General features: G+C 37.7%; 1 protein-coding gene across 1 annotated transcript in view; it reads left to right on the forward strand.

Annotated features, from left to right (window-relative positions):
* pde1a (phosphodiesterase 1A, calmodulin-dependent) overlaps positions 1 to 14,053 on the forward strand; it is a 115,441-nt gene that overhangs the window by 22,495 nt on the left and 78,893 nt on the right. Inside the window, exons 3-4 of the mRNA XM_007890107.2 lie at positions 2,946 to 3,056; positions 4,977 to 5,003. Of these exons, the coding sequence (XP_007888298.2) occupies positions 2,946 to 3,056; positions 4,977 to 5,003 (138 nt within the window). The remainder of the gene's footprint in view (positions 1 to 2,945; positions 3,057 to 4,976; positions 5,004 to 14,053) is intronic.

Here is a 14,053-nt window from a genome sequence, read left to right on the forward strand (position 1 = left end):
GGCCGAGACGTTTAGCATAATTCTTTTACGAAAGACCCGAAGGAGTGGCTGATGAAAAGTTCTGGTGACTTGTTTTCTCTACTTTAAACTGGCGAACCTTGAAACTGCAGCCCTTACAGCTTGAGACTGCAGATGAAAGCGCTGACTGCAGATTGTCAGTAACCGCTGAATAAATTGTACAGTAACCTTGCAACTGTGATTATGTATTGTGATTTGATTTGAACGCTTTGGGAAAGAAGAAAAAATGTTGTACAGTATTTGTTAAACCTAACACTGAGAATTTAACATCATGCTCGAGCAATTGCAGTGCAGTGGGTAAACATGTGCCCTAAATGAAAATCTGAATAAGACAAGTTCACTGTTTGCTGATGTCTATGGTGACAAACCATGTAAACAAGGAAGCGCATAAGTCATGCACAACAGAGAGACCAAGGTACCGGATTCTCCCATCTCCTACATTGCTGTCACCTTTATTAATCCTTTCATCTATATTATCACTTACATCACACGTCGAGGCTAAATTGACTGGTGTATTATCAAGTGGTTACTAAGAGATGTTTTACCTGGGGAGCCTAAGTAGCACTTAGTAGCAATTGTATCACTTTTTACCATTGCACATGTGAGATCAATTCATTTTGCATGGATAATGGAGCAGTTCCAATAGTACCTTGAAGATTGAAGCTCCCTATAGCATTTCTGCAGCATAACTGCACGACTCGAGTTGCTGCGAATGGAGTTGCACCGTCTTTAATTTAATGATTAAAAAAAAAGTTTAACAATCAACAGATACCATACCTGCATTGATTGCCAATTAATATACCCACCTTTACAATAATGCTCACCAGATGCTAACTGTGTTTGACTTAATAGTTGAGTGCTTAACAATAAATATCGAGGCTTAATTCGGTGTTTTTTGACAAACACAGTTGCTTTACATACTCACCCGGCAATAAACTACTATCACTTAAGTACAGCACTTCAATAGGGTACCGATTTCCATCAGCGTTGCTCAAGAGCTGAGCAAAAAAGCTGTCATGGCAACAAATAGCACAGCAATCTAAGAAACCCAGGGGTTTTGTGCCCACAATCCCCTAAACACTGAGCTCCACACTGCAGTCATTTAAAGGGAATGAGGAGGCGAGATGCTTTAATCCAGGAATGGAGGGAAAACAATCTGAAGGTAGATAATTCACTTAATATCTTGCTTTTAAAGAATCTGCTTTGCAACTATAACTCGAAATTCAGTAGGAAGGTACTTGAAGTGAATCATTTAAGCAACTGAGTCTGTTTAATGTTTAATTTTGAATGGATAAATATTAAATTGCATATTGACTGAATCATTTAGGTAGCTGTTCCAAACTGAAATACAAGGACTGTAGAATACACAATACAAACATTTGATACACCAAGAACATAATGGGTAAAATACAAATGAGCAGCTTTCTGTGGCAACAGTCACTTTATAAGCTTAATGATGGGATTGAGCAACACTACACCGTCTATTTTTCTGAATGTTTTCTACAAAATAGAGGAAAAATAAAGGAATGCATGTCTATAAATATTAATTCACAAAAAAACATCACCAGTCATAGTTATCGCTGGCCCTATAGTTTTAAAAAAAACATCTTTTTTTTATTATACCTGTGTCAGATAAGGTATTGCATAGGAGGCTTGTTGGAAAAGTAAGTTGTATTTAGCGGAGGCCCACAGCCCAGAAACAGCCCTGGTCAAAGTGACAAATGCCATTCTGTCCATCTGCGACCAGGGCTCCCTCTGCCTCCTTGTCCTCCTTGACCTCTCTGCTGTCTTCGACACGGTTGACCACTGTATCCTCATCCACCGCCTCTCCTCTCACCTCAACCTTCACGGTTCTGTCCTTAACTGATTCAGATCGTACCTCTCACCCCGTCTCCACTTCATTTCTATTCTTACCTTTTAAATAACAGTGAAACAAATAATCTTACTATTTTATTCCTATCATGACAAGACCATAAAGACTATAACTGTAATGTCCTTGATTTACTCTAGGTGAGCGACTGACATATCTTGGATTAAGATTTTAATACTTAATGCTATTTGAACTCCCTTGAATTTTTTTTTCCATTTGCACACAGCTGAGGTGTGGGATTTACAAGACTATTCCCAGAGGATGTCGTGCACTGATGGTGTTTGCAGCTGCAAAATTTGTTGGTTAAATTGACAGTTACCTACCAGGCAGAGTTGCTAGGAGAGAGAGTGAATAATCGTGACTTCATGATCAGCTGATACGTGCATTTCTTAAATAACAACCTGTGGTGCACCGCAATTTCTACAATATCTAGATTTCTGTTACTCAAGGGTGATGTGGCTCTCTATTTATTGTGTCCGATCTATCTCCTTATTTGTTCTAATGTGTCGAGACAATTTGGTTCCTTTGTTGCTGCATGTTGTAGTAGGTATTTCTGTCTTAAGGGGGTAAAGGTAATGACTTCTATATATTTATAGAAATAATGACTTCTAGTCGCAACCTTCCAGTGAGTGGGTTAATTCAGAGAGTGGACTTTAGGGGAGTTTTTGAGACTTCCAGATTCATTCTGAGAGGACAGGATCTTTGATGGTGAATGGATAGTTTGAATGCTTTTCCAGCTTCCTGAGAGAGAGGTGCATGGATTCCACGTTTAACATCCAACTATTTTTGGTGATTGTATTCAGATTAACTTGTTAAACTCCAGCAGGGTCATACGTTAAACAAAATCTGCCTGGACCATTATTTGATGCAAGTGGCTCAGTGGAACAGCGTGAAAATTTAAAGAGTAGCACAGCCGAAAGCATTTTGATCCTTTTATTAAGCTTGAGTGTTTTGATAGCAGAATGCTGTGCAGTATGTCTGTCTGCTGAGATTTGTGGTTCAATGAAGAATGTTCAAAGATGCTGAAATGAGTCTGACTATAACTGTATTACCTTAGGTCTTTCACTATGGATTCCTCACCTACAGAGATGAAGGAATTTGACAGCAGTACTGTCAAGTACCTAAAACCGGACCATCCTGAGAAAATATGGATACGAGTGCAGGGATTGTAAGTATTTTCTTTATATTGTACTCTTGCACTTTGAATACATGACGTATTATTTAGCTCGATTCATTTGACTCTCAAACCTTGCAGTCATAAAGCTTTGCATTGTCCATAAAAAAAAGCTGTATGTGTGAGGTTCTCTTTTGGAACTAGTAAATCTGAAGCAATAATCTGCCGTGCTTTGTTATTTGTCTCCTGCAAGGCTTTCCTTCGTACTGTAGTTTTAAAACTATTTCATCAATATTGGAATATGTACTGGGTGTGCATTTATAGAACTATGGGCTTGTTTAAATGTTGAATTTGGAAAGAATGCTTGTGTTCGTATATCTGGTAACTTCCAAGCCTCTTGAGATTGACACACAATTTTTTGCCTCAAATAGTTCCATTATGTCTTATGACTTATCGCACGTCCCTTTTTTCAGGTAACGGTTCTGGTTGTTATTAATATTTATTTTTTGGTACAGACCAACGAATATGGTCTTACATTGCAAACTTACATACTTCCCCAGCATTTGCAGTCCTGGTTAGAGCGCTCGCATTGCAAGCGAGAGGACCTGGGTTCGATTCTCGGGCCGGTCGAAACCTTACTCCACTGTTTACCTAGCAGTTAGTAGGAACCTGGTTGTTAGTTGATTGACCGAGTGCTTTTCCAGAGGTAATAATTTGGTCACTCAATCCACGACTGTTTGTGGGACACTGCTGTGCACAATTGGCTGCCACGTTTCGCCCACAAAATATACAGTCACTACACTTTACAGTATATTCTGTGAAGTGCTTTGAGACGTCTCAAAGAAGTGCTAAATCAAATGCAATTATATACCTATATATATATTATTATTTGGTATATTAGATTTTCGTAACACATATGGACGATATTCCATTTAGCTAATCTTTCTCTCTGTCTCTCTCGCTTTCTGTCTCTCTGCTTTTTTCTTATTACACATTATAAGGTGGTGTCAATCCAGACAGTGGTGCCATCTAAGAGGAATTACTGTGGTGTCATTCAAGAGCGATTCTTTGAAAGCACAATGTATCTTTTTTGTTCTCCCTTTTTTTTCCTACGCCCCTCGGTATAATTTAAAGCTGTGATTGTTTTAATTAAAAATGTGATTTTGTTTAAATTATCCCTGGAGGAAAATGGATCTCTGTGAGGTTCATTTGAAGTTTGAAAAACAATCTTGTATCCCTCCTAATCAAATAAATTGTTTATCTTGTCAGAGCAAATGAGTCAACTGTCTCCTCAAATAATAAATCTTTAATGAATGACATTTAGGACTTAGAATTGTTACAATAGCTTCACTTTCTTTTCCAGCTGGGATAAACAGAAAAGCATTAGTGCTGGGGTAAACTGGACTGTCGGTTGCAAATTGAAATAAATAAAAAAAGCGAAATGAGTTTTGAAAAAAAAATAGGAATAAGGCATTTGGTTATTTCACTTCAGCTTTCAGTGAATCGTACATTAACACTGCGTCACAGTCCAAACCCAATTTGCAAGGACATCTGGACATCTCCACAGTAACCTTCAAGTTGAAAAGAACATATAACATTTAGATAAGATAGTTAATGGACAGTGGGCTTTATATTTAATTAATTTTTTTGTAATAATGGCGTTTGGTTAATAATGCTAAAGGTTAAGTGGCTGTTTTCTCACTCATGTCAACTTTCTAAGAAAAACGTTGCTATTTTGTGTTTGGTTTGCTTCTAACTTATAAAAACAATGAAAGTGTCATGATGTACTCTTTGATCAAAACAGACTTTGACAAAGATGCATTTTTACATATCTGATAAATTCCTTCAATTGCACTCATGTTCTTAGAGTATTTTAAAGTTATTTAGTCATGTTGTTCGAATTTGTTTTGAAACATTCAAATAACTATTTGTTGAGAGCAAAATGACAGCTAATCTAATATTTTTCTTTTGCAGACAGAAGTACAAAAACACGTCTCAAAGGTAAGGCTGCACTGCTGGAAGTTTTTGTTTAACAAAGTTAACATATTACTTATTTTAATTTGTAAAACCCATTCTAAATTGGGTCTTGTATGAACCATGTGGAAAAAGTAAAAGTATAATATGTTCATTGCAAGGCACAAAGGACATTGTAGAAATGCATTGTAGAAAGTGCTTTTGGAAAATATATCAAATGTGCTTAAGGTGGAAGACGTTATATTATAAGAGTCTCACATTGGCGAATTATGCAGTTAAAGATTTATTGAAGATATAAAGCCTTCCAGATGATCAAAAACTCTTTTCATTGTTTCATTTAATGGTATCGTACCCAGAATTTTAGGTTCCTTTTTGCAGTGTGCATCATTGCATATTGAACTGGGACAGCATTGCTCACCACATTGCAGACATTTAAGAAACAACTAGATTCTATGATAGAAAGATAGTAAGGTCATGATTCTGGGTGAATGAGATTGCACTGGCATTTTCAGCTGAACACCTCTTGTCATTTTGGGGTAATGAGTTGGAAGTAAAATAGAGGACAGTTTCAAATTTTGCGATGTTCTTCACATAAATGTAAAATTTAAATATATTAATAAATGTAAAATATATTAATAAATGTAAAAGAACATTGCTCAAGTCATTGTTGAAGTTGCAAAGAGTAGAAGCAATCAAGAGTGCAACTATGTAAGTTAAGTGTTCATCATCATTATTATTCAAAGAAATCTTAGAAGGTTTACCGGCAAATGTCCACCTTTTTCAAACTAATGTGAATGTGAGTTATTTTTAATTCTTAGCATCAATGAAATGCTGCTTTATCTATCTTAAGTTGTAGTCAGCAATTAACACTATTGATTTGAAGTGTCTTACTGCACAGCACAGCTGAGTGCTTGACAGATAATATAAAGTTCAGGTTTTAATTGTAGGTTGAATCACCTTTGAAACTCATAACCATTTTGTAAGGAATAATGAAATTATTTGTACAGCAAGAGCAGATGCATGGAATAAATGATTAAATGTACAAAGTGCTATTACAACACATGCTATTGTTGTAAGGAACACTTCAGATTTTGGCAATCTGTCCCCACAGAGCACAACATCTGTGCTTCTATACAGAGTTCATTGCTTTAATTAACTTCTCACTCTCAATGCCTGGAATGACACAAGTACAGTACTTGTGTATCTGTACTGCTGCAGAAAAATAACTTGCTGGACTGCAATCGCTGAATGTTCATTTCACTTAGAATGCATCTTACCCTAGTTTATGGAGGTAAAATAGTGCATTAATCTAATGGATAACCATTCGTTTTATCTATGTACAATATTATGTTTTTTTTACCACAATCACAGATTCCAGAGCAAAAGGAGTTCTGTATATAGTTTGCTTACACACGGGCAAAAAAAAAAGTATTATTGTAGCACTTTCAAGAGGACTTCACTATCACCTTAATGGCTTTACAATTTTCCTCTCATTAATATTCGGAGTTCAGTTCGTATCTAATCCCCTCTTTTTCCCTATTTTCGAAGCAGCAAATCGGGAAGTCCAACTTTGGGCAAGAGATTCTACATGATAGATTGTTAGACTGATAACTCGGTTGGAAAAATTCAGAGAGAGAATAATAGAATGCAGATGTACACGCGCTTCGGGGAAAACTAAATCTCTTATTGACTTTGCAGCTACAAGTTTGTAACTTAATCAAAATAATTGGCAAGGGATTGCCATATAGATTGTTAATTAAACCAAAACATATGTAACACGATTTCCGAATGATTGAAGTCGATCATTAACCCAAGGGTAATGTTTCATCCTTTCAACATATTATTCCTAGTTTAAGAACTTGGTTTCATACCCAGCCGTGCTGTTGCCAGGTTACCACGCTCATTCGTATTTCTCCAACAAAAGCATTGTTAACTCTGGAGCACTACCGTTCACCTAGAGCGGGAACCTCAGTTCTGATATTTTTCCCATCTGTTTCACTCAAGCGGTTTTCAATGCATCTTTCCATCTGATGTATCTGATGTATGTTTTTTTTATGGAAATGCTACAATTTTGAGTGCTAAAATCATAGGACGTAATGAAGCACACAATACACATCAAACAATAATAAATTGGTCATTTTCAATCCGCGACTGTTTGTGGGACATTGCTGTGCGCAATTGGCTGCCGCGTTCGCCCACAAATATACAGTCAGTTCACTTCACAGTGTGTTCTGTGAAGCGCTTTGGGACGTCCTCCCGACGTGAAAAGCGCTATATCAAATGCAAGGATTATTATTATTATTATTATTATCAACACACATCCTCCCAGCGTGAAAGGCTATACCAAATGTAAGACGTATTGTTAGTTAACTGGCTCTTTGCTAATGTTAAAACCCTACTTGCAGTTTTGGAGTTCTGGGCATAAATAAACTTCACATCAGGTGTCAGATCCTTTTAATAGTCACAATATGTTGTTGAATGGGAATTGTCAATAATTGCTTGAAGCAAAGTGACTTGACTTCCAGCACCATCAACACTCACCACATTTTCCAGATGACACCACTAGGTAGCACTCTAACTGCTGAGATAAGCATTTGTCAGATGTGCTCTGGGCAGACACATTGCCAAAATTTGGGAAAGTAATCCCAAATTATTTATACTCGTGTGGAGTCCTGTAGCTCAGTGGTTAGAGCACTTGCTTTGCAAGTGAGAGACCTGAGTTCAATTCCAGGCAGAGGGCGAAACCTTGGGCAAGTTTCCTTACTCCACACAGAGCCTAATAATAATCCCTCCAAAACCAAAAACAATAATAAATTGGTCATTTTCAATCTACAACTGCTTGTGGGACATTGCTGTGCGCAATTGGCTGCCGCGTTCGCCCACAAATATACAGTCAATTCACTTTACAGTGTGTGTTCTGTGAAGCGCTTTGGGACGTCCTCCCGACGTGAAAAGCGCTATATCAAATGCAAGGATTATTATTATTATTACTTAGCCCCCAGACTGTGTTAGGTTAATTATTCTACTGATTGTTTGCTATCATTAAAAGATGAGGACACAAAGTCAAACTTATTGTCAAATCAGGTGTCTGTCTTACACATACTACAAGATTGCTTTGACACCTTATTTTTCTGTTCGTTACTATGTTTGTACAAACCGGTCAGCTTCCTTTAGTGAAATTGATTTATCGTCACTTCATTAAAATACAGACCGTGTAACGATGTTCAATCAAACAATTAATGCTTCATTTGAGTTTAAGGGAAAGAAGGCTCCATCAAAATTGTTTTATTTGGTATTGACCTACGCATTGAGAGGCATAAAACCCATTGCTGCTTTCTGTTTATTTGGATCAATATTTTTATTTCCTTCTTCCTCTGTTGAGCAGCAGAAGATTTACAGTAAATAAAGATTCCTTTGAATCTTTCAATCTTTGGGACCTTTTTTGGTTTGCTCTATGCTTTGCCGTCTTGGTGAATTAACTTGTCAGTTAATGGTGACTACTGGCTTTGAAGAAATATTAAATTATAACAACTATTCCTAACTAGTTATTAACATTCCAAACTTTTTAACGTTCACTCTGTCAAATTTGTGATACTTTAAAGTTAGTGCTTTCTATTTTTAAGACAACTGGAGTCTAGATTATTGAATTTAGAGCCCTTTGGTTATTTTTGATAAGCTGCTGAACTGAGAATCATTGATCTAGATTTCATTTTACTACGTTGCATTTTTCAATTTCAAGACACTATTGGACACATTGCACATCAGATAAATCTGAGTTCTTAGATACCGTAGTGATTACTTTCCATAGACGTTTACTTTATGAGCAACACATAAATATTGAGTAACTGGATGTGTGCATAACCAAATCGTAAGGTTGTTCTGTCACTCTCGGTCGATCTGTGAATCTCTGATTTCTCTCACTTTGGAGATTGATGCTTTGTGAGCTAGTAGGTGTCTTTGGTCCATATTTTAACCTTAGTCAGTTCAACTGTTAAAGACTATCTGTCTTATGTAAAACTGAGCCGTACAGACATAGAAGCTTACTTGTTCGATCACTGCTGGTGTGCGCTTAATTAGCTGCGGTTGCTCAAAGGCATTATAATTGCCCTCGACGCCCTTGGACTGAGAAGAGGTGAAGTCAGATAAAAGGTGACTATTCCGCATTGATAGTCAGTGACCCCTTGCGAAAAATACAAACTCTGTGTGCGTCTGAGCATGGCTTAGCAAGTGCTACAACTACAACAACTAGCATTGATATAGCGCCCCTCACCCAGAGTGCTAGTCAGGGACACTTGAGCAGAAGCTTGCCGATCCACACTGTCTGGGTTCACACATCAACATCTTTGTGGTCTAGTAAACAAGTTGGCTTGCAGGCTGGCAATCTAATGGTGGGTTTGTGTGTGTTTGGCCTTCAGTGGCCCAGACTGTCTGGCGTGAGGATAGTAATTAGGCATCGGAACCTTGGCAATCCAGCTTGGAGGGAAATATCTATTTTCTGTGCACAATGTGGGTCTGTATTCCCAAGCAATTTAGTAAAAGGAATTTCCTCCTTATTTGCAGGAGACTTGTATATTTTATCATCTTTATTTTATTAGGATAGGTCCTATATTCCTTCAGCATTTCCGGGGATAATAATTTGGTTACTCAATCCACAACTGTTTGTAAGACACTGCTGTGCGCAATTCGCTGCTGCATTTCGCCCACAAAACATCCAGCCACTTCACAATGTATTCTGTGAAGCGCTTTCAGATGTCTCGAAGATGTGATAAGGCGCTATATCAAATGCAAGGATTATTATTATTAGTTCACACTTTCTTTTCTCACTTGGGGTAGGCTTCAATATAAAAAAGAATAAGAATAATTTATCCATTGCAACTAGTACAGGGAGTGCCATCACCATTTATTTTAGAATATTTGGAGAACTGAAGTAGCTTATAATCGGTGCAATANTTTTTTGATCAATGGGAGCGCCTGACATATTTGGAAGCCCAAGTTAACAGTTTCCAAACCAGACTGAGAGTTGCACATTTTATTTGCCACATGTATGCCCCTACACTCGGAAATTTGCGTGTCTGGAATGGAATGTGCACTCTCTCCCTGGAGGTGCATCCTACTTACCTAATTCCATAAAGTATTTAGAAGAAGGTTGGCAAGAGCTGAGGCTTGAGAGTGTGTTGGGAGTTACTGCAAGAGGTTAACTGGCTAAAACCACGTAGCTTGCCATTGAGAGGACTGCCTGACAAGTTTCCTGTAACTTAAAAATTGAGCTAAATGTCAAAGTTATTGTAGAAAGAGTTACTGTTCTTACCCATCTTAATATATGCTGTAGAACTGCATGGGCACAGAGTTGAAGATTTATCAATTATTTACCCTTTGCTGAGCATGCTTAATTTTCACAATTTTTTATGTTCAGCCTTTGCCTCATAAACATAATGGTATTCATTTTATGCTAAGAGTTTTTATATGGCCATTGAAAAAATTTACTGCCAAAGAGTTTTAGCATATGAATTGAGATATTATCATGTTAATGGTGACTTTTCATTTTACACTCGGATAGACCGAGCTCCTGCTTCCCTTTAGAAATACTGCTGTTCGCAGGAGCCTAGAGTAAATTTATCAGCACATTTTCTGGGTGATGACTGCCCAGTGAATATCATTTTCTTTGCTTTTCAGAAAGCATTGGAGATCACCAATCATTAGTTGGATTTTCAGAAAGCATTGCACAAATTAAAGGATATATAGCATTTGAGATGACCTGTATAATTCAACAACTAGAACTGAAAGAGAACTAGCCAGAGTTAGGTCCTTCCTCCTCTGTGTTTTACTTCCCGCTCTGTTAGTGTAGTGTCTATCTCCTTGTTATCTCTCCACAAGGCACAACTGAAGCCAAGAATTTATCAGACAACAATACAGTACAAATTTACATTTATATATTGCCTTTCATGTTGGGAGGACATACGAAGGCACCTAATAGTTATGGGCTGGCACCTGAGCTGGGAGTGGGAGCTGAGGGGATTGGATCATGTGGCAAACACGGACTGAATACCAGAGAATATGTTTCTTTTAAAGAAAACATAGATACCAAACCGGACAAAGGGTCCCATTTAATTGGCCTCACTGCCTCTTAAGAAAAATTGCAAACGAGGTGCCAGTTTGCTCATGAGATGAAATGCCACACTTTGTCACATTAAGAGAGGGGTCTACTCATCGCCCACGCATATTGCTCCTACGACCTTGGTCATAGAGTAGAATTACTAGTATTTGTGGCTGTGGAGATGTGTACAGCTCTGAGTGCCTAACCTTCCCAACGGATTAACGGAACATGTCAGAGGTAGATGATGTGTGGTGAAAGAAAGGGAGATAACGCAGATAAAGTTGTTTTTTCCCCTTGAATTTGTGTCTTTTTATTTCTATACTGTCGACAAATATACTGTTGATGGTTCGGGAAATATAATTTACGTTTTTTTTTAAAAGGGATGTTAAATATGAGCCAGAGAATTTATACTGCCTGACAAGTAAGAAATATAATGTTCCAATAAATCAAAATGATCAGAATATCAGCTAATCACTTCAGATCTCGTAACTGTTCCTCTGTTATTATAGTTGTTTGAAAAGAAGTGATGGAAAAAATAATCATTGCATTTGATATAGCACCTTATCATGTCAATGACTCAAAGCCCTTTGCAGTTTTCCATCCAGCATTGTAAATTCTATCGGCAATCTGCCTGTTTCGTGCTTTCAATTAAATGATTCTCGCTTGCTTTAATAATGTGCCCGACATAAAGGATATTATTGTATAATTGCCAAACTGTTCTTATCGAAAATGGTAATACATACAAATGAAGCTGACAGGGCAATAACAGAATCTTAACTGGAAATCTTTTATCTGCTCACATGACAGCTCGGTTTGATTAATGCATTGTATTCCAAGCCGCATTCGAAATCATCAGCATTTATGTGTGGGTCCCCAGATCAATTGTCCCGTGGGAATAACCCTTCGTTTTTTTGTGTGCTAATTCACCAGAGCAAAATAATTCTGATTTCCAAAAGATTGATATTAATAATTGCAATTTATTATCATTATCTCTACAGCTGATGTAGGGTCTAAGATGTGATAATGCCTCAAAACGCTTCACAAGTAATTGCCGTCATGTGTAATGACTGTGTGTTTGTGGGTGTAGAATAACTAAGACTGATTGTTACCTTAACTTTAGTTTTAATCTGTGTGTGTGTGTGTGTGTGTGACCTCCTTCAGTTCTCCACGTTTAGTACTTGCACCACAGCAGCATTATGTTTATTTTCTCCCTTTTCTGAAGGTGTTTGACTGTTTTTTTTTCCTTCCCTGGTGTATGACTCCAGGCACCCTCTTGCACTTTGTCTGAGTTCCCATTACTCATGAGTGATGCTTGACAGTGTTGACAGCCTATTCAACTGCAGAGAGGTCCTCCTAGCCCGATCTTAGCAGTGGTCTCACCCAATGTCTCCGCACATACACCTTCAGCAGGGGCCAATCGATTGCTATAAGGAGTAAGAACACTGTCTTATTTTCTCCTTTCTAACCCAGAGCATGAGGCAGTTGAGATCACCTAATTCAGCACTGTATGGGAAACCTGGAACTTTCCTGGACTGTTAAGCGCTCTGGGACACCACCCCGCATGAGGGGCATTATATAAACGCAAGTTATTGCTGCTTCTCACTAGAAAAATTGCAGACCCACTTTGTTCCATAATTAATGCATTTTTTGCATTTTGGCCACAAAATATAAAGTCAATTCACTTTACAGTATATTTCTTGAAGTGCTTTGAGACGTCTCGAAAACCTGATAAGGTGCTATATCAAATGCAAGGGGTTATTTTTGTTATTATAGCTATTATTTTTGTGGTTCAAAAAGGATTCTGGTCATATTGCAAATATTGCAAACATCTTGTATTTTACATCATAAGTCTGTAATGAAAACACTTGTCTGTGGGGATAGTGAGCTATATTTTAATTTTGTTTTTAGACCGCTCCGCAGTTCTTTTTTTTAACAGAAACTATGTTTAGTCTCTTTGTATGAACAGTGTGATTTACAACCCGCTGGATTTTTACTTTTGCTTTCATGTGTTTTTGCTAAGAGGTCAGTGTATTTCTACAACGTCTCTCTTTTTATTGTTTTGGTAGGATTTACTAATGTTGTTTGGACAGGTTTAGAGCAGTACAGTTTACATTCCTTTGTCCCATCCAGCAAGCTTTTAGATCCATTTTCCTGAGAGGAACAGCGCTTCTTCATTTATATTTAACAATCTGAATGTAATGGTGCTCTGCGCGTACTTGTATTTTTTGGTTTTGTTTTGATTGAAACTGTCTAATCCTCCAAGGGGGTCAGGATCAGTGATGAATGTGATAGGTAGTGAGCCTCTCACAAACTTCCTTGCTTCTCACAAGATCACAAGGGTTAGTTTGGTTGAAGAAGGCTATTTGGTTTATCCAAACTCCATCGCAGCATCAAGCTTATTTAAATGAGCCTTGTGTACTGGACTCAACCATCTTTCCTGGCAACCTGTTCCAGTTCTCAAAGGAATTGATACAGGTTTGTGCCTTTGGTGACCGTGAGCCGCAGCTATCCTTTCATGTGCGCGAGAGCACAAGAACCATAACTCACAAGTCCTTTGTTTGTGTGAAAGGATGCCTGAAGCTCACCATCAGTTTATTCCACTGTGTATAGTTGTTGCTCCTGGGGATATTGCAGTTGAGACTAATGCATGCATCCTGCACAAATTATCATTTTTAAAAAAATGTTTTACCTTACAAAATAGCACCGCAAAAATTACCGGTCACTGTAACAAAATAATCATGCGTTTGCTGCATTTTTTTTAAAAGAAAGTATAAAGGTGCTGGTGAATAGAAGTACTGCTGCAGCCTCAATGATTTATTGCCACAGTAACAGATTGCCACTCTCTTTTGTTAATCTGTATTAAACTACATGGGCAAGAAATTCCCCTTTGCTGTTAAGTGTAGCACCTTTCGCGATGCGCTTGTAACATGGACGTCTGAGTATAATTGCGCATTGAGCATTGTTAGTTTTTTTAAAAAAATAT

This window comes from Callorhinchus milii, unplaced genomic scaffold (genome assembly GCF_018977255.1).
Source record: "Callorhinchus milii isolate IMCB2004 unplaced genomic scaffold, IMCB_Cmil_1.0 Scaffold6, whole genome shotgun sequence".
Lineage (NCBI taxonomy): Eukaryota > Metazoa > Chordata > Chondrichthyes > Chimaeriformes > Callorhinchidae > Callorhinchus > Callorhinchus milii.